Here is a 20,447-nt window from a genome sequence, read left to right as displayed (position 1 = left end):
TTGACGGCAGGCAACTCTGGCGAAATCGGATATTATCACAAACAAAAATTCCTCATTCCAACCCTTCCTCCCTTATGCCCAGTTGGCAGGCAGCTTATGTTTTGATCACTTCCTATAAAAATGTTTTTTTGACCTAACCGAAAGGTAGCCAATTTGCCTCAAAAAGTACCTCTATTTAACTGTAGAACACGCTGCCTTCTCCAAATCTTGGGAGGCAGAGATCTGAAAACACCCTTTCAACTAAAATAATATAGAAGATAAAAAAACCTTGACTTGATGGAGTGCAATCAATAACTTTGTAAGCCTGCCGCAGCCCTCAAAGCACCCTTATGTTATGGAGCAAAATGTGGTTGGAGTGACGTAGTTTGGCCAAGAAGGGCAGTCTGTTCAAGGGGCAGAATCTGGTGAAGGTGCAGAGGTAGAATCAAGTTGGGTGGGGTGGGAGAGGGCACAAGCTCTTAGTTGGCCTATGGCAGCAGTAAGCCTGAACATGCCACTGCTCTGGGCCATAAGTAGTTTTATTTTAGCTTTGGTGTGGCATTTTAAAATGATTGGCCATCACCCCATTAATGTGCAAGACTTCACTACAAAACAACAGAACTAGGCTTTTTCTAAATTAAATTGGGATTTTTTTTTAAAAAAGTCGAACTCTGTAAACAACACACTTGAGAGGTGTACTTCCCTTTTTCTGTTTTCTCTTGACCGCATTGTTCAGTACACAGCTACTTAATGGCGTCCACAGAACACAATGTACTTAATTTTCTGTGTATTTTCTGTTTGGGACGATTGTATTATATCTTGATGCCAGAAACACTGACTGCACTATAGACTACCCTAGCTCTGCTAGCAGACCACAGTAGTAGCACATTTGTGTATATACATGCTTTTTTATAAACAACATTGTTGGTTCAAACATTAAGAACCCACCAATTGTTTTGCAGACAGGTTCATGTAAAGGGAATATCCTTCTAACTAAACAGAAATGTTGCTCATATTTCTATACACAGAATCTATGTTTTGCTTTGAATAAGGACAATCCTAGTGTTCAACAATGTCTATTTCTTTTTGATCCATACACCACGGCAATAGGTTGCACAATGAATTTGTCTTGCCTGAAAATGTTTGTGATTTTCTTTTAACTACATGTAAATAAACACATGTCCCCTGATTGAATAAGGGTGTACTATAATGAACTTGATTTGATCTGTTCTCTGTTTCATAGAAAAATGCGAGTCCATGTTTAAGCACTTGCAAGTTTGGAATAGGGTGACTACTTTGAAACACCACCCCAGTTCCCCTTAAATATAACATTCTATCATTTGAGAATTGTCCAAATTTGAACGGCGGTAACCACCCCCCCCTTGTTATACAGCATTTTAAAATGAAGCCAACTTTTTTTTTGCTTTCGCAGGAGCAGCCTTATCCTGGATACAATCCCGGTTATTGGAACGCACCTGCTCCTACTCGACCTTCATATCCAAGTACATATCCTGTGGGTCCTGAGATGCAAGGCCAGGTATGTCCAAAACCGCATTTATACTTGGTTGCGTTTGTAGTGCATCAACTTGCCACAATCTATTAGTCTGCATATATGTAAAAGAGCGGCAGGGTGGTGCCATCCATCAGCCTCCTGTGCAGCAGCATTGTGGATCAATAAGGGGAGCAAATTAAAATCAAACTTTGTAGAAATTGTATGCTTTAGGGTTAGCATTTCAAGTTGCAAGTTACTATCGAGGCATAAAACCTCAATTGCCACCTCATTCCCCCATGTGCATACAGCACAACAATGAAAGGGGCACATTTTAAGCCCTGTATACGGCACACCGTTTCTTACTCGCCAAAAGTCAACTATCACTTCCCAACGGCTAGTGGTGAGTGAACATTTTATGGCCTGCTTCAAATGTCATACAAGGAACATATTGCACTGATTGCCAGTTGTAGGAGTCTTCAGTAGATCCCGCTGAATGTCTGTTATGGTGACATATTGGCTGTGCTTTATACTGAGGTATTCCTTACAAGTGTCGCTTACACACATCACTATGCACTCATGACATCGGAGAGAAGTAAGCTTTCTGTTTGTAATTGGAAAACAAATTTGAGACATTTTCATGACCCAATCTTAATGATTTCCGTACACACTATTCAAATACACGGTTGTCAACGAAAGAAAAGTTTGGGGTAAAGAGGGTGAGCAAGGGGTGGGGTTTGAATATCTCTCCCTGTCAGTATTCCGAGGGAAATACCTTTCAAGTTTCCCACCGGTGCTTATTCCAGACCCTGCAGGGTCACCAATATGGAGGGTACTAGGCACACAACTCCTAAATCTCGCCACCCACGAACAAGGCAGACTACAGCCTTTTTTCCTGTTTCAAGTCACCGCAGGCATTCCCAAGTTTCCCCGCCCCCACACTCCCAATACAACCCTCAAACAACCTGGAGGTGGAGCAGTTTCTGCGTTCCCTTGTCCTGCAGTATCAAGACTCCTGATTTTCCCTCCTGACTATGGCCGAATTTGCGAACAATAACTCTCTTCACACTGCTACCGGTTCTTCTCCCTTTTTTTGCTATGTACGGGCGCCATCCTCGTACCATTCCTTTACATCCTCTCGTCCTCAACCAGCCCTGCTGCTTCCTCCTGTGTTAGGGATATGACTAAGGTACATGATTTGATTGCCTTGCACTTACATCAGGCTAAGGTCCGCGATGAAACCTTTGCAGACGCACATGGAATCCCTGCTCTATACGTGGTGGGTTCCAAAGTTTGGCTTTTCTTTCGTAACCTTCGCCTCCCTGGTCGTCGCTCCTTGCTACCTCGTTTTGTTGGTCCTTACCCTGTTACGGATATCATCAATCCTGTTGCTGTACGTTTGGGTTTGCCCTCTTCTTGGAAGATCCATCCCGTTTTCCACGTTTCCCTTTTGAAACCTTTTCACCCGATCTTCCGTGGTGATCCCCGCTCTGGTCCCGCAGCCCTTAGACGAGTATGAAGTCTGTGGTATCTTGGACACCCGAGTGTGCGGATGTATTTGGTTGATTGGAAGTGCTATGGCCCTGAGGACAGTACCTGGGAGCCTTCCGGCAATATACATGCTCCTGCTTTGTTGGTTAGATTCTGGTCCTCGAGGGGGTTAAGGAATTCTTTGGGGGTGGGTACGGTCAGGATTCCATCCCAGGGGAGGGCAATACCTTTCAGGTTTCCCACTGGTGCTTATTTTAGACCCTGCAGGGGCACCAATATGCAGGGTACTAGGCACATTTCTTAATTCTCGCCACCCACGAACAAGGCAGACTAGGGCGTTTTTTTTCCTGTTTCAAGTCGCCGCAGGCATTCCCAAGTATCCCCGCCCCCATGCTCCCGATACAACCCTCAAACAACCTGGAGGTTGCCGTGGCGACTCTGGCGCCAGTAAGGTTCCAGCAGAAGACGCGTTAGGGGGCGGGTTCACGTTTCTCCAGCAACAAGTATTTAGCTTCTGGGTTTTCAGGACCCGGCGCTTCTGATTTTGTTGAAACCAGGCGCTTCGTACTTTTCACGTACGCTTCGATCCTGACCCTTGCTTACCTTGTTTACCTTTGTCCCTGTGCCCTTCCTTGCCTCTTGATTCTGCACCACCTTGAATATGAACCCGGACTGTTGAAACAACTTGCTTTTGCCTGCTGTGTTTGTCATTGTTACAACTCATCTCGGAAACCCAGACTGTATAAACGACTTCCCAGCTCTCACAATCACTCCATCAGATGATTTTGGACTATTAGCCCGCCAGCTCATCAAGAAGGATTCCGGACTCAGTGAAAGCCCTTCGCCTCAACCAGACACATCCCTCTTGTGTATTGCCTTAAGTCCAGCGCAGGAACTCTTGGGATTCCACCCCTGGCGCTCCGTTGCCGTTTGGTGTTCGCATGCCGTCTGTACAGGTGACCCCTGGGACTAGAGTCTTTCGGTTACTGCACTCAATCGTCTTCGTTTCATCAGGTCAGTTTTCTTGGGGCAATATACTACAGGTGTGGTGTCTGGACTAGGGATGTAACGGTATTACGGTATACCGTTAAAGATACCGTGAACCACTTAATTGAACAATAATAACCGTCACATTGTTTATACCGGTATACCGTTCATACCGTTAAGTGTGCTTTTCAATCTGATTTGGAAAGGCTGCAGTAAGCAAGTGCTGCACAGTCTTGGTCTTGCACTGTTGGATTTGCCGTCTGCCAAGTAGTTTCAGTTGGAGCAGTTTTTAATGCCATTCCATAAACCACACGTGCCTGTCACAAAATCAATATGTTAGCAATAGGAAGAATAAATACAGTGCCAAGAAGGAAAAGGGTTTACCTTGGGTTGGCGGCTTTGGGGTTTATATATTTATAATGGATGTTTTCTAAACATATGACAATGGGGGATTTCCCTGGTTCTATCATTGAATTTACATATAATAAGTCACACTGCGAAATTTACTCATCTCTCTGGGTATTCCCTGCTGCCATACCAAAGGGTAACATGTCCGTGATTACTGAACACCTTTTGGCCCGCAAGTAAACTAAAGGCTGTAACGTAAAGAGAGGGTGCGCGTGCGCGTGTGTGTGTGATATGTATGCGCACAAGCGTATACTACCATCAGACTCCATTGATCTGTGGCATGCAGGTTATCAAGATGGATGGCAACATGTTCATCTTCACCAGTGGCCAGTGGGGGAGCTAACAGCCTAAATGACCACTTAAGAAAAACTATTCAGTTTGCTTTGCCAGTCGCAGCAGGGCTCACCCCCCCCCCCCCCTCCTCTCCACACGTGTGTTTGTGTTTGGTGGAAGCAAGGGGTGGCATTTCAGTGGAAAGTATGTTGAAAAGCCCAATTCTGGCCCTGGGTGCCTGGTTTTGTTTGTGAGGATAAATCTGACAATTTATGACCTTTTAGAAAATATTTGTTAAGATTAGTTAACTTCACCTGCTATATTGCGATAACCATGATATACCGTCATTTGGCAAGAAGGTTATTGTACCGTCATAAAACTAATACCGTGACACTCCTAGTATGGACAATCTTCCCTCACTTGGCTGTTGATAAGTGAATGTCTCCTCTCCTGTTTTCTTTTTTTTCTTCTCTATTTCTACGGGGGCTACCATAGTTGTTAAATATTGTTCTCTTCTGCAAGGTGAGGGTCATATCCTGCATTCTCCGTAATCTGTCTGCTGCTAGACGAGTGCTTCTCCTCTTCTCGGGAACCTTCAACTACCAGTTCCAGGTTAGCTCAGTTCCGATACTCTTGTTAACACATCACCTTCTTTCTCTTGTTCCGTGTTTGATCATCCTTGTTTATGTTAGTCTCCCAATTCCATTGCGGCCTTCCTCGTGCAACAGACTGTTTCTGTTTCCAGCTGGTGCCCATCTCTCTCAATTGATCCCTCTGTGTGTTAACTCCACGAGAGGGTTACATTGGCAGGGAGATTTCTTTGCCTACACTAAGCGGGCAAGAACTCTCGTCCCCTACTTGCCATACCAGGTATTCTGATTAAATCTGGCACTCCCTCATTAAGGAAACCCAAAAAAGGGAAGTTGCTAATTCTATCTTAGTAATGAAAGTTGATAATTTCCGTTTGTCATACAAGCAACCCTTTATTCTTCCCTTCTGCCCATCTATTAAATATATGGTTCTGTAGACACCAAAGCTAGATACGACATAAAACATGCAAATAAGGATGTGCTTTACTGTGAGTGTTCTGATATTTTTTGCTTATGACATTGGAGTACAGTGCACAGTGGTAGTCGACGGTTGTGCTGCTGACAGCCTCCCTCTTTTAAGCTTGGCATCCCTGGGAATCCTCTGCATATCCAAGACCTTTCACCCTTGGATTCCTTGTTGCAGTGTCACTCTTCTGAAGATTCCAGCAATGCATATCCGTTGCAGATGCGGGATGGAATTAAATATGCTTTTTTGCAGAGACTTGTGTTGCAAGGCTTTTGCACCCCAAAGTGATGTCATAGAACCTGGCTTGTCTGAAAGTTGCCATATAGTAAAGGTTAAAAGCACACCCCTTCGCGAAATACAGACCTTAGTCTGTGGAAGAGAAGGAGTGTGGAGAAAATAAGGGGATGGGGAATATGGTGCAAGGCAAGTGGAAAAAAGGAGGTGGGATGAAGGGGGTAAAGGAATGTTGTTCACTTGAATGCATCTAGGTCCATTCAGATGGGCCCAGAGTCTGTATTGCAGGAGGAAGTATTTTCTAAACATACAAGCAATTCTTTTGTGACATACTGTGCTAAAGCTTGTTTACGTTTTGTGGGATCAGATGCACATATTCATTAAACTTAATTATATAAGACTATTCATGAGTCAAATTAAAACCTAATTTAATGTAGAAAAGCAAAAATACATTAATTGGATTTTAAGTTTTATGTACATCAATTAATACTTTGTGGTATGTGGTCACTACATTGTGGTGGCGGTCACTGTAGGTGCTTTGCTCATCTATCCTCCTGTGTCCTGAAGCCTGCTGCATTGGAATTGTCTTCCTCTCTTCGTGAGCTGAGAAAAGGCTACTGCCCGTCACGGACGATCGTCCTGTCCCGCAGCCGCTGGAAGCCAGATCGCTGTGAAACTGCATAGCTCGAACCTTCAAGAGTCTTCGACTAAACTGGCAAATTTTGGTCTGACTTGTGCTAAGGGGCGGAGAGTACTTGTTTCACTTACCGGTGACACCTGGCACGCTCGAATCCTTTTACGCATAAGAATCTCTTAAAATATCCTCACTTTGGCTGGGCTAGCCTGCGCTCCCTAGCTATTTCTGAACATCACTTTGCCTGCAAGGGTAAACCCTCCTAGAACTCTTCACCTCAAGCCCCTTCCTGAACTTCAACAGCCCCCTGAAGAGGTACCATTTTCGAGCTTGACCACGACTGTGTGTGTGTTGTAAAGGCAGTGGGTGGCCTCGTAAACTTCTACCCACCAGGTCAGAGATTAGAAATAGATCTTAACAGAGCCCCAGGAAAGGTGGCCGCTTTTTTTTGTTGTGTGCATCTCAACCCCATATTTGGACACCGTATCTAAAGAAATTATTCAGTACGATCACAGCTTGCTGTATGGTGCCACTCTTTCTGCACTTCTGCTGAAATTATCCCGATTTTAAAAAGGGAGTTAGAGATGCCCCTAGTAACTACTGTCCAATCTTCCTCTTGGATGTTGAAGGGAAGATTTATGCACGTGTTAGAACCTGTGGAAGCATGGGTGCTAGAAAAGGAGGCTATCAACCATCTCCAGGGAATGCTTTTGCAGTGGTATTAGCAGTAATCGGTATGTTCTTCTAAGGAAAATTTGATTTTGCATTATTTATTGATCTCCGCACAGCATGATATATTGTGCCAAGGATGAGCCTCTGGCTCATGCTTGAAAATCTAGGGTTACTGATCCTTTTAAATTCAATCCGGTGACTCTACACAGCAGATGGAGCAAGTGTGAGGTTTGGTGTATATATGGCAGGACTATGAAGTGATTCAATGTAGAAATGGGAGTTCGCCAGGGATGTGTCCTGGCGCCTAGATTATTCTGCCTGTTTATTAATGAGGTAATTGAAAAAATACGGTCACTCCAGATAGGTGTTTCCGTCATTGGCAAAAGAATTCCTGTCTTGATGTTTGCAGATGATGTAGTCCTCTCTCTTACTCTAGCGGGAATACAGACCGGCCTAGGGCGGGAATACAGACATGCCTAGGAGCGTCAGTGGAATTTTGTAACACAGCATTTCAGTCGACATGGCAAAAACCAAATCTTTGATTTTCCCTGGCCGTAGAAGGGGCGGGAGGGAACGCTGCTTCTGCAATTAAGTAAAGGTGCCATTGAACAGGTGGAACAGTGATTATTTGGGGCTGCGATTGATGGCAAATTGCTGCTGGGAATTGCAAAGAGGGAAGACTGAACTCTCGCTGGTAAGGCACAGTGGTGCATTACTGAGGTTGTGTATATTATCTATATAAACCTACAAGGCCCAAGTCCGGCATGCAGCCACCTTTTGGGGCAGAACTCTGGGGGTAACATTGGCTGCCTTAAACTGCCTATCCTTGAAAATAGATACCTTTTTAAAAATATCCATGCTCTTCTATATTGCTTGCCTAACCTGCCTGTGCGTCTAAAAACTGGAATGCAATGTATAGATTGGTTTTGTGGAGAATACCTAGTCTATTATAGGTTAAGGCTTTAGTCGACTGGTGAATTGAGGAATTTCAGACAAGCGGCCAAGGATTTGCTGTCCCAAGTGGGGGGGCAGGAGGTCGTGTCTCCCCTGGTTCACACATGTTAAAAGCGAATTGGTATTCTTGGGGCTGAGTGACTTCTGGTTCAGCCCCTACAGCTTATCTAATGGCTTGAAAGCTATAGTTAGAAGGGCCTATTATTTTAAGTATGAACAGATGGTTTTAGCTTAAGTTGAAAAGTCATCCATGCTCTCGAGATATTGACTTAATAAAGCTGAAGCCAAGAAAAGCCCAGAACAATGGTCTCAAGAATGTCCTTCTCAATATGGCGTTCTTAACGCGTTTCACGGGCTATACCAAGGGTAAAAGCCAGAGTTAACGCCCAGAGCGAAGTGAGGGCGGTTAACGCGGGCACCGGGACATTACCGGTATACCTATCGGCCAGAGTGCCACGAGTGTGTGTGTGTCTTCTTTCTGTCTTTCTTTCTTTCTTTCTTTCTTTCTTTCTTTCTTTCTGTCTTTCCCGAAATTTGTAGTAAAAGTATACGTCTTTATTGGTGCCTTGCAAGCTGGCACAAAAGTTAAAAGGCCATCAAAATGTGGCACTCCCAAAGTGCATAATAAAAGTGCGGGTTGGGAACGTTAACGCGTTTCGCGGCTCTGCTCACCGCTTGATCATGACGACGAGTCCCCGTTCTACCCGTGAGTTATAAACATGGTGCAGAGCAGTTTCACTGTAATGGAAGGACGACTCCATTGGTAGGTGCACTCTCCATGCGGTAAAACCATGGTCGCCATCTTTGCCTGGAAAAACCAGACAAGTGGTCATAGGAAATGGGAATGGACAGTCCATGCCCTTGAAAAGTATTAATGAACTGTCAAGAGGTACTTTGTGTATATATTACACGGTTTAGCCACCAAACCCTGCCGACATTTCAGTGCGCACCCCGAGGGAGTCCTTCGATGACGGATATGTGCTGAAAATGCATCACATAAATCTTTGTCCTTGGTAATTGCTAAGAAAATGATTAAAATGCAATCAGAACTCAGTTGTTTTCCAAATATAACTCCACTTTTTGGCATAGTGCACCAATCGTGGGATGGATTAGGTTTTTGTTTGTTAGAACTAGTATGCTTGTGCATGAGTTTCTGTCTCTTGGTTTGTTTAGAGTTTACTAAATATTCCTACTTCTAGCGAAGGAGAGCGGACCACGCAACCGTGTTCCTATGCCTGCTACCTGGTAGGTCTCTGGCATCAAGTGCAAAGTGCACAATGATGACATTGTCCATTACGGACAGCATGATACTTCGATACGATCATGCCTAGAGATCCCACATGCAAAGTACAAAGAATGCACAGCTAAAGTGCACATGTATTTCGAACATAAGTTACATGATGTCACGCCTGAAAACCGATGTACGGTTTACTGCTAGAAATGTCGTCATACAATGAAGTGCATTGATCCCTATAAAGTGCTTGGTGCAAAAGACGTACAACAATGTACATCAATCGCTATAAAGTGCATAGGTCACCTTCAAGTACAAAATATCGAAAACCTATAATAAAATGCATCAGTAGTATTAAAGTGCGAAGTGCACCAGGCATACTAAAGCATTCCTCTGATTCTGATTCCGGCCCAGTGATCTCCTGAGCATCCCGACTCGGCAAATATCACCACTGCTCTGCACCATATATCTAAGAACAAACTACGATTCAAAACCAGAATCAAGTTTAGCACATGGGTTAACATCTAATCTAAAAGACAATCACCTGGTGAGTAAAAAGTGCATATTAACGAGTTAAAAAACAATGTAGAAAACAACATTAAAAACAATGTTAAAACAGGGGGAGATTGAATACAATACTACCTCTGACATATATCACACAAATAAAAATGAGCATATTACAGTGTGCTTTTGAATTCAACATGTGGGAATTAAGAATTCATTATCCCAGCTTTCCTCTACAACAAGGAAGGAACAAAAAAGAAAAAAAGAGTAAAATGGAAAGGGAAAAAGAGAAAAACAAAACGGGGGAGCATGAAAAAAGAGAGAAAGAACGAGGGGGGATTTGAACAGCTATCAATCATTGGCCTAAGAATGTATAGAGTTCTTCGTCTATATTATGTCCATTTGGAAATTTGCTCTCGAAATCCAATATGCAACTAGTCTCTTTTTGTCTCAGAATTTTTTCTTTATCTCCTCCTCTGGGTCCTGTCTCGATTCTATGAATGCCAAAAAACCCAGAACTTCCCATATTCTTGTCATGGCATTCTGCAAAATGTTTAACCATCGGGTAATTGGCGTCACTGTTGATGATTGCCCGTACATGTTGTTGGATGCGTGTCTTTAGTTTCCATTTGGTGCTGCCTATGTACCATTTGTTACATGCACAGGTCAGCACATAGACCACGTATTCCGTTTCACAAGTGATCTTCCCTGATATGAGAACCGGTTGGCTAGTGATGGGATGTTTGAAAGAGCCACAAGGTTTGGCATATTTGCAGATGTTACAGCGGGTACATTTAAAAAAGCCCTCTTTTTTATTGTTGGAAAGCCAACTCTTCTTGTTGCTATTCTCTTCTTGAGTCATGTAACTTTATACCAAAACATCCCTTATCGATCGATTTCTCCTGAAAGTTATTTGTGGGCTACTCCGACGGTTTCTATTGAGATCCTGATCCGCCATGAGGATTCTCCAATGATTGTTCGAAATTCGCCTGATCTTTGGTGCCCTGGGTATCAAAGGTTAAAATTAACCGAGTGCTGTCATTCTCGATGTTTCGTTTCTCGTTGTGCTCGGTTCCTGCTATAAGGCACGAACGTTCTTTAGCTGTGGCTTTGAGATATGCTCTCTCGATGACTCTTCTTGGGAATTGTTGTCTGGCAAACCCATGGGCTGTGATACTGCGCTCCATGTCATAGGATTTTAAGGTACTGTTATTTCTCCTCAAGCGGATAAATTCTCCATAGGGAACGCTCCATATAAGATTTTTTTGGGTGTCCACTATGTGCATGGAGCGGTGTGTTCGTCCCTGTGATCTTTCTATGTAGTTCACTGGTTACCTTATTGTCGACAATTCTCACATTTATGTCGAGGAAGGTAATCATGGTGCGACTGTGTGTTTCCGTAAACTGCAGGTTATTATCATTGAGATTTAGCCGGTTGACTAACTCATCCATCCTAGCTCTGTACCATTCCAGATTATGAAGAGATCATCAATGTATCTCAGCCAGAGAATAATGTTTGTGTATTCTTGATTCGTATCCGTCCAAACCTCCCGTTCTTCCGATGCACCCATTGTAAGATTTGCATAGGACGGTGCAAATGTTGTGCCCATAGCAGTTCCTTGCAACTGTTTGAAATATTCGTTATTGAAGAGGAAAGTATTGTTAGTCAGACAGAAGTCTATCATGGAGAGTACCATTTGAGTATGTTCTAGATAATTGAGAGATCTGGTCTGTAGAAAATGTTGACGCGTCTGCTTCCCATATTCATGGCCAACAGACGTGTACAGCGAAACCACATCCATACTGGCTAGTAGATATTCTTTCTCCCAGGGAATGTCTTCGATTCTTGATAGGAAATCTGTCGTGTCTCTTAGGTATGATGGTAATACCGAGACAAATGGAAAAAGAACTTCATCAATATACTTTGACATGTTTTCCAATGTCAAGCCTATCAAACAGACAATTAGTCTTCCCGGGGGTTTCTTCATATTTTTATGGACCTTGGGGAGGAAATAAATAGTAGGTGGGATGGAATTAGTGGTCGATAGGAATTTGCGACTCATCAGATAGAAGGCCTTTTGATTCCCATTCTGTGAGGAGCGTACTGATTTTGCTTTCCAGTCATTTAATTGGATTGTTTTCAATTCTCATATAGCATTTGCTGTCATTTAGCTGTTTATAAGTTTCTCGTATGTAGTCCTTTCTATGTTCCGCCCCTTAACAGAAGGTTTGATAATGCAATTTTTGAGTTCATGTAGCTCTTGTAGTGCCTGCCTATCTGTGAAAGAAAGGTTGTCGTTCCAAATTCTTTTCTGTTAATTTCTTAGTTTTTTCAGATCTTCGATCACTAAACTTTGAAAAGCCTCAATGTTGTTCCCAAGGTTAGCCACAGGATTGAACTTTGATTTGGCTTTCAATTGACTCTTCATCGTCCAATCTGTTCTAATGTCCAGTTCATTCAGGTCTATGGGTTCACCTTGATCTACTGCTGCTGTACACTTTGCCAGGTCAACCAAATCTGTTAATATACTTAGCTCCTTAATTTGAACCTCCGTCTGGCCCGTCTCTTTTTCTCTCTGGCATCTTTTATACGTGTTCGTTGCAAAGAATTTCTTTAGTCGTATTTTACGTATGTATTGGTCAAAGTCGATTCTCGTTTGCACATAATCGTTCTTAGCTTTGGGGCAGAAATTTAAACCCAGACTGAGTACCTTTGTCTGGTTTGGGGTGAGAACATGATCTGAGAAGTTGATTATCCTCAGCCTTATGTCATCATCATTTGGTACTTCTACTTTCCAGAGCGCAGCGATCTGACCGGGGTATTGTTCGTTGCACTGCCTGCTCCTCTTCCCCCTCCTCGTGGTTTTCGGCCACCTCTGCCTTTCACCCGACTTTGATTTCCACCTCTTTGTGGCTTGTTTTTTCTGCCGTCTTGGCGTAATAAACGCATTTCGTCTAAAAAATTCATGCGAACGTTGGGCTCATCGGTCTCGCTGCTTGTAAGATCAGATTCTGAGGTTGATGCCTTGTCATTCAATTGCCCTTCGTCGTCTTCAATAAATCGGGCTGACCTGGATAGAGATGCTTGTCTCATTTGGTCAAATCTTTTGGCAAAAGTATAGACTCTTCCTCTCTCATAATCCTCTGTCTCGCAAGAACTTTCTCTGTTTCCTTTGCTTTATTTCCTCTTCGTATTCAACTAAACTCTTTTCCATGTTGCTCCTTAGTTTCTTTCCTTCCTCAGTTTCAGAAATCTTTTTTAATTGTTTTTCTACTTCATTAATTTCTTTGTGTTTTGATGCGGTCGGCACCAGCATATTTCACCAGTAACTGCAAAAAGGTTTTGGAGCATCCATTTGTGGCGATGCTCCATTCCTGTAGCATCATTAGGTCTATTTCTTCAAAGGAAGGAATGGTCAGAATTCTTAAGTCACGTGGGATTCTGCCCACTTCTATGTAATTTTGAAGTGAGTGTTCCTCCCACCATTTACTCACTTCCCTGCGTTGTAATTTTTCTAGTTCTTTAAACCCGATTCACTATGGCTTTTAGGTGCCATTGCAGGGGGTACACTGGTGCTGTTCATTTGTAAAGTCTCATTAAACAAGATTATGGCTTGTGCCTTTCTAATTGCCTCTCTGTTGCTTTGGGAGTTGGCGATGTTGCAAGGATTTACAGAAGAATTCTGTAGGTGATCCGGCACTTGCAGTATAACTGCTTGTAAAGATGAATCCAATTTGGCAGTGCACTGCGTAGGATGTGAAACCGTTGGCACAGTATTAAACATATCCGTGTGGGTCGTGATTGGGTGTGGTGTTGGTTGCATCCGGCACCTCTATGGCAATAAGATGCAAAAAACGACCATGACCTAAGTACTCGCCCCGCTTTGTTCCGCTGTCAATCCTCCAACGTACAGCTTTACTCCGCTCCGGGTTTTCCTTTCAAGTCACGCCGCTTTTGCCTCTTTAGTTTTCCTCCCGTATACACGACCCGAGCAGCAACGGGACAATGAAGTCTTCGAGAACGTGCTGTTGCCGTGCGCTCGCTGCCAAGAAAAGGTCCCACTGGTGCTATACTCCGCGCTCACACGTCGTAGCGTGTAAATATCTTCTGGGCACTGATAAACGTCAGGCAGGGTGAGTAGCACTCTTCACTTCCATGGAGTAAAAGGATCCGGACACCGTAATTTGTAGTAAAAGTATACGTCTTTATTGGTGCCTTGCAAGCTGGCACAAAAGTTAAAAGGCCATCAAAATGTGGCATTCCCAAAGTGCACATTAAAAGTGCGCGTTGGGAACGTTAACACGTTTCGCGGCTCTGCTCACCGCTTGATCACAACGAGTCCCCGTTCTACCCGTGAGTTATAAACATGGTGCAGAGCAGTTTCACTGTAATGGAAGAAGGACACCATCGGTAGGTGCACTCTCCATGCGGCAAAACCATGGTCACCATCTTTGCCTGGAAAAACCAGACAAGTGGTCATAGGAAATGGTATATATATATTCATATTCAATGTTAGGCTTGTGGAATCTGCTTAGATCACATGCTGTGCATAGGCTGACATCTAGTGGAAGCTGCAGAGTATTACAGTTTGTTTTTATCGAAACTCGAAAATGGGCATCGACACAGGGCGTGCCAGTAATACTATTCCCTAGTATGAAGTCCACTGTACCCATGATCCCTCGCGCGTGTAGGACACTCAGATTGTTTTTTTCCGCCATACTTGTCAGAAGCACTGCGCAGAGATCCCTGGCTTTCAGCCATTTTGCTAAAAATAGATATTAATTTCCCCGTTCTTCCACTCCCACGTCGAAGGCATCGAAGATCGATGCTGGTCCGAACCGTCGAGAGCTGCTCGACGGACTTTGGGCCTCGGAAGGCCTCTGGCCTCGGCCCTGGCCTTGGAAGACCTCTGGCTTTGGCCCTAAAAGTAGGGAGAGTGGGGGGTGGAAACATACTCTATACTCTTGTTATTTCCTACACACACAAGCCCGCTGCCACAAGGTGCATATGGAGAGTACTCCATTTAAATTTTGCCCCAAGTGCAACCGCAAGTACCCTTGGGTTGACAAACACGCCACCTGTAATCTTTGCTTGCCGAGGGACCACCCCGAGGCGAACTGCAAAGCATGAAAGCTTTTTAAAGCAAAAACACTCAAGGACAGCTCCACTAAGCGTTGGGCCCACCACGCCAGGCAGCTCGAGGCCATGGAAGCGGTGGGTGCCTTCAGTGACTGCAGCGACGCCGCCTTTTCAGATGGCGAGGGCACAGGGGAGTCGAAAGACACCCAAGCGCTAGTCCTTGACCCCGGAGGATTGTCCGGCAGGGCAGTTTTGGGGACCACACCCGGCGACACGAGCGCCAACATCGCTACAAACACACTAATCCCAACCGGGACTCGACACGCGTGTCGAGTTCTCGGAAAAAGGAGGCACGTAGAGAGCGGTCCACGGAGTCGGTGTCCTCTGGGCGTTCCAGGTCGATCGCCACATGACACAAGGCAACCGTCCACAGTTGCCAAGAGTGCCTCGCTTCCCCAAGCCACGGAGGTACGGTCGTCAGAAGACTAATCCAACCTCGCCCCCCAGGCCGCACACCAGAAGTTGGCTCCGGCAGCCCGTTCGGCGTCTGCTTCTGAGTCCCGACATGCACATTCGAATGAGAAAGAGGCCTCCCCCGAATCTCGACGTCAGGTGTTGAAAAGCTTAAAGGGTGAAAACTTCAGGAAAACACTTCTACTCAAGGGGAAGGGGATAAACCGCAGAAAAACACAGTACACTCTAATTCTGCTCCTCAAACACATAAACCAAAATCTTCAGATAAGGATAGTTCCAAGACACCTGTCTCTACACCTAAAACCAAACCTATTCCTCCCTCTCCTCACGGTAGGGAAATAGGAAGGGAACCTTCTCAAGAGGTTGTCATCCCCAGCTCCAGCAAATGGAGCAGTGAGGATATAGACTGGGTAATGAGCAGAATGTCTTCCCTGGATGATTTCTACTCTAAAAACCCAGAACATTTCCTCTCTTACACTCCAGACAGCGCTACTCCTTCAGGATCCAAGGACCCTCAGCCCCCTAGTAAAAAACCTTGGTTTTAGACTCCAACTCTGGGCCTAATTTCAGACCCTTACTATATACAGCCTTATCAGCATTATAGTGAGGATCCACAACAACATACTGAGGTTCCAGACCTATAATTGTTGGACGACCAAACGGGGGTAGATTATGGAGATGACGAGGGCCAGGATGGGGAGGAGGATGATGTTGCAGAAGTCTACAATATAGACTCTCCCGTTGACAAAGAACCTCAGGTTACCGACTCTCCAGTAGATAACCAGCCCCTGCTAAATGAGGTCTTGGCTAGAGCGGCAGAAGACTTCCACATTGACACTCAAGGGGCACAAGAAGAGAGGGACTTCGCAGAGGAGCTAGTGGGAGACAAAAAACCCATTGCTCAAGCCATTCCTATTCTCAAATCAATACAACGTAGAATAGATCCTTCTCTTCTTAATCCTAATCTCAGCAGGGCTGTGAACCCCAGAATTGAGGAGATGTTTAGGGCCGCCAGTCAGATTCTCTTTACATAATGGGTCAACTGAAGCCCGACTCCTTAGTAATTACTAACATCGAGAGCGGGAACACCACTATCATCATCCGAGGCTCCCCCAGACAAGGAGAGCAAAAGAATTTATGGGTTAGGAAGAAAGGTAGCCTCCACTTCTGCTTACCAAGCAAGAATCGCCAACACCACCATTCTGCTGGCAAGCTATAACTGCCACCAGTGGGAGCAGGTAGCTGCTCTCATTGACTCTGCACCGGAACCACTAAAGGGTCAGCTGGCCCAGATCGCGTCGGAGGGTAGAGCCTTGTCAGGTTGCATCCTCAAGACAACCTTTGACGCCGCAGATAATGCAGGCCGGCTCGTAGCAGAGAGCACTGTCATTAAGAGGCACGCCTGGCTAGCACAGTCGGGGTTTAAACCCGAGACACAGGCGACCTTTTTTGCCATGCCGGTCGAACCGAATGTCCCGTTTGGCAAAGCGGTATAGGACGCATTAGAGTATCATACTCGTCTTTGGCAGTTTTTCAAGTCCCTGGGACAATTGACGAATAAGCCCACTAATCAAAGAGGGAATGGTAATTTTCGTCGCTCACACAGCCAAAATTCACAACGGGGCTCCAATTATACACAGGGACAGGGTACATCATGGGGTGACAACCAACAGACTACCCAAAGTTACGGCAGAGGTAACGAGGGGCCATGGTAGAGGTAGAGGCAGCCCTGTTGGAGGCAGTACGCCTCCCGCAAACCAGTGACGTTCCGCCCAGGGTCCCTTCCCACGCATCCCCAGTAGGGGGGCGCATTTCCAATTTCACCCAGGCATGGGAAGGGATCACATCGGACAGATGGGTGCTGTCCACAGTGTCCGCAGGATACTGTATCAGACTGCTAGAGTGCCCCCGCAACCACCCTCCACGACAAAAAAAACATCCCCTGACCACCAGAGGATCCTCCTCGAGGAAATCGTCAATCTTCTCGCAAAGGACGCAATAGAACTCGTCCCGGGCAACCAGGTAAACAGGGGTATCTATTCAACTTACTTCCTTGTGCCAAAAAAAGATTTGACAACGTGCCCAGTATTAGATTTACGCCCTGCAAACAAGTATGTCGAGCCCCAGAAATTTCACATGCCTACTCTACAAGAGGTAATCCCACTCCTAAAAAGAGGGGATTACTTGGCAACATTGGACATGAAAGATGCCTATTTTCATATTTCCTTGTTCCCAGCGCACAGAAGATTCTTGCGCTTCAAGGTGGACAGTCAGCACTACCAGTTCAAGGTGATGCCCTTCGGTATAGCCTCGACTCCAAGGGCATTCACCAAGGTACTGGTGGTGGCGGCGGCACACCTACGCGGGGAGGCAATCCCAGTGTACCCTTACCTGGACGACTGGGTCATCACGGGGGAGACCCCAGTAATTTGCAGATCCAACATCCAAAGAACGATCAACATCCTCTTCGAATTGGGTTTCTCTATCAATGAGAAAAAAAATTAAGCCTGGTGCCAAGCACCTCCAAAAAGTTCCTAGGACCTGTCCTAAACACTCGAGGGGTTGGCCTTTCCATCAGATGAAAGAATTTGGAATATACTACTGCAAATTCCTCAATACCAGTCCGGTCGTCAGATAAGGGTGCGCAAAGCGATGCGTTTGCTAGGCATGATGGCGTCATGTATTTACCTGGTCCCCCACGCGCGCCTGCACATGCGACCCATTCAAGAATGGTTGGCGAAACAGTGGTCTCAGGCAAGTGGTCAGTGGGACGTCTAGTGGTCGTTTCGCCAACACTTGTACAAAGTCTTCAATGGTGAACAAGAGAGAACCTGTCAAAGGGGAAACCCTTTTACGATCCAGAAGTACAGGCTGTAGTCACTACAGACGCGTCCCTGTCAGGGTGGGGAACACACCTCCTCCACCACACAGCTCAGGGTCTCTGGTCTCACTCAGTGGCCAAGAATCCTATCAATCTGCTAGAACTCCTGGCAGTCTTCAGAGCGTTCGAACCCCACCTGTTGAACCTGCCAGTACAGATCCTAACAGCCAGTACGACAGCAATGTTTTACATAAACAAACAGGGAGGGACTTGTTCGCCAAATCTGTCTAGGCTTGCCCAGAAAATTTGGACATGGGCACTCGGACGGAACATTTACCTGTCATCTCAACATGTTCCAGGGGATCTCAATTCACTAGCAGACGCTTTAAGCAGAGATCCCCTCCCAGAAGAACACAAATTGTGTCTGCACAGAGAAATCGTAGAAGATCTCTTCTCACAGTGGGGTTTCCCCACTATAGACCTATTCGCCACAAGCGAAAACAGACGATGCCCAGGATTCGCATCCAGGTTCCCCCAGCCAGACTCCAAGGGGAACGCCCTGTGGATGAACTGGTCAGGGATGTTTGTCTACGCTTTTCCCCCAACTCTCTCATGAGGCAAGTTGTCAACAAGATGCACAGGGAATCGATGACGCTCATCCCATGTGGGGGAAACCACCATGGTTCCCACACCTGCGCAGAATAGCAGCGTCTGAACCCATCAGACTCCCGTGCTGGCACAACCTACTATCCCAGCACCAAGGTCAAACAGTGCATCCTCAACCCGGCTAAATGAACTTGCCAGCATGGCTCCTGAAGTCATAGAGTTTGGACATCTCAACTTACCACAGAGGTGCATGGACATCCTAAAAGAATCAAGGAAACCAAACACGAGGCACTGTTATTTTGATAAATGGAAGAGATTAGTTATTTGGTCCAGAATAAGCAAATCATCCCGGTTGATTGCACTCCTTCCAATATTGTCACCTACATGCTCCACCAGCTGGATGCAGGGTTGGTATTTAATTCACTGAAGGTACACCTGGCGGCGCTGTCAGCCTACACCACCTCCCATAACAAGGTCTCGTGGTGGAAAGTACCAGTGGTTAAAGCCTTCATGGAAGGGGTAAAGAGACTTCAACCTCCTATTTCAAACCCACCACCGGGATGGGACCTTAATGTGGTGCTTGCTAAGCTCATGGGACCTCCCTTTGAACCCATGCATAAAGCCAGTCTCAAACCCCTGACCTATAAAACTGCCTTTTTAGTAGCCATTACATCCATAAGAAGGGTCAGTGAAATTCAGGCTCTGTCAGTGCAGGATCCTTTCTTTACTGTTCATAAGGATAAACTGGTTCTACGAACACACCCTAGGTTCTCACCTACATTCATTTCAAAATTCCACGTTAACCAGTTGATTGAGCTTCCGGCATTCTTCCAAGAACCCAAAAGCTCTGCTGAGGAGAAACTACACACTCTAGATGTGAGAAGAGCGGTCCTCTACTATGTAGACAAGACCAGGCCGCTAAAAAAACAGACCAACTGTTTGTCTTCGTAGCTACAGGCAGAGAAGGAGATCACGTCTCTAAAGGTGCTATCTCCAGGTGGATAGTCAATTGTATTCAGCTAGGTTACTCCCTTTCTGAGAAGACTGCCTTTTACGCCAAGGGCCCACTCTACAAGAGGCATCGGGGCCACTCTGGCTTTCATTGCAAATGTACCCCTTGATACCATTTGCAAAGCAGCTACATGGAGCTCTATTCACACTTTTACTCAGCACTGCTGCATTGACACTCATTCCAAGGCAGATACTCAAGTGGGACAAGCGGTTCTAAGACACCTGTTTGCTCATGACCCTTCTCACATCCCACCTCCTTCTAACACTGCTCGCTAATCTATGCACAGCACGTGATCTAAGCAGATTCCACAAGCCTCAGAAGGGATACATTACTCACCGTAATCGTATTTCTGATGCTTGTATCTGCTTAGATTCACATGCGCCCGCCCTTCCTCCCCTCTGAGAGAAGGCGCATGGATGCTTGTAGTCCTATCTATCTGCTTGGACTATCTGTACTCTCCCTACTCCTCATGCTACCTCATATTAGAAAAAATACAATCTGAGGGTCCTACACATATACACATTTGGTCCAGGGGGGGTAAA

General features: G+C 45.4%; 1 protein-coding gene across 1 annotated transcript in view; it reads left to right on the top strand.

The window, feature by feature from the left end:
- The window catches only part of BAG4 (BAG cochaperone 4), a 260,231-nt gene that overhangs the window by 67,716 nt on the left and 172,068 nt on the right, over positions 1-20,447 (top strand). Inside the window, exon 2 of the mRNA XM_069617941.1 lies at positions 1,412-1,516. Within this exon, the coding sequence (XP_069474042.1) occupies positions 1,412-1,516 (105 nt within the window). The remainder of the gene's footprint in view (positions 1-1,411; positions 1,517-20,447) is intronic.

Source organism: Ambystoma mexicanum, chromosome 10 (assembly GCF_040938575.1).
Source record: "Ambystoma mexicanum isolate Mex_15411 chromosome 10, UKY_AmexF1_1, whole genome shotgun sequence".
NCBI classification, from domain to species: domain Eukaryota; kingdom Metazoa; phylum Chordata; class Amphibia; order Caudata; family Ambystomatidae; genus Ambystoma; species Ambystoma mexicanum.
Note: the sequence above shows the minus strand (reverse complement) of the source record. Positions and strands in the feature narration are given on the sequence as shown.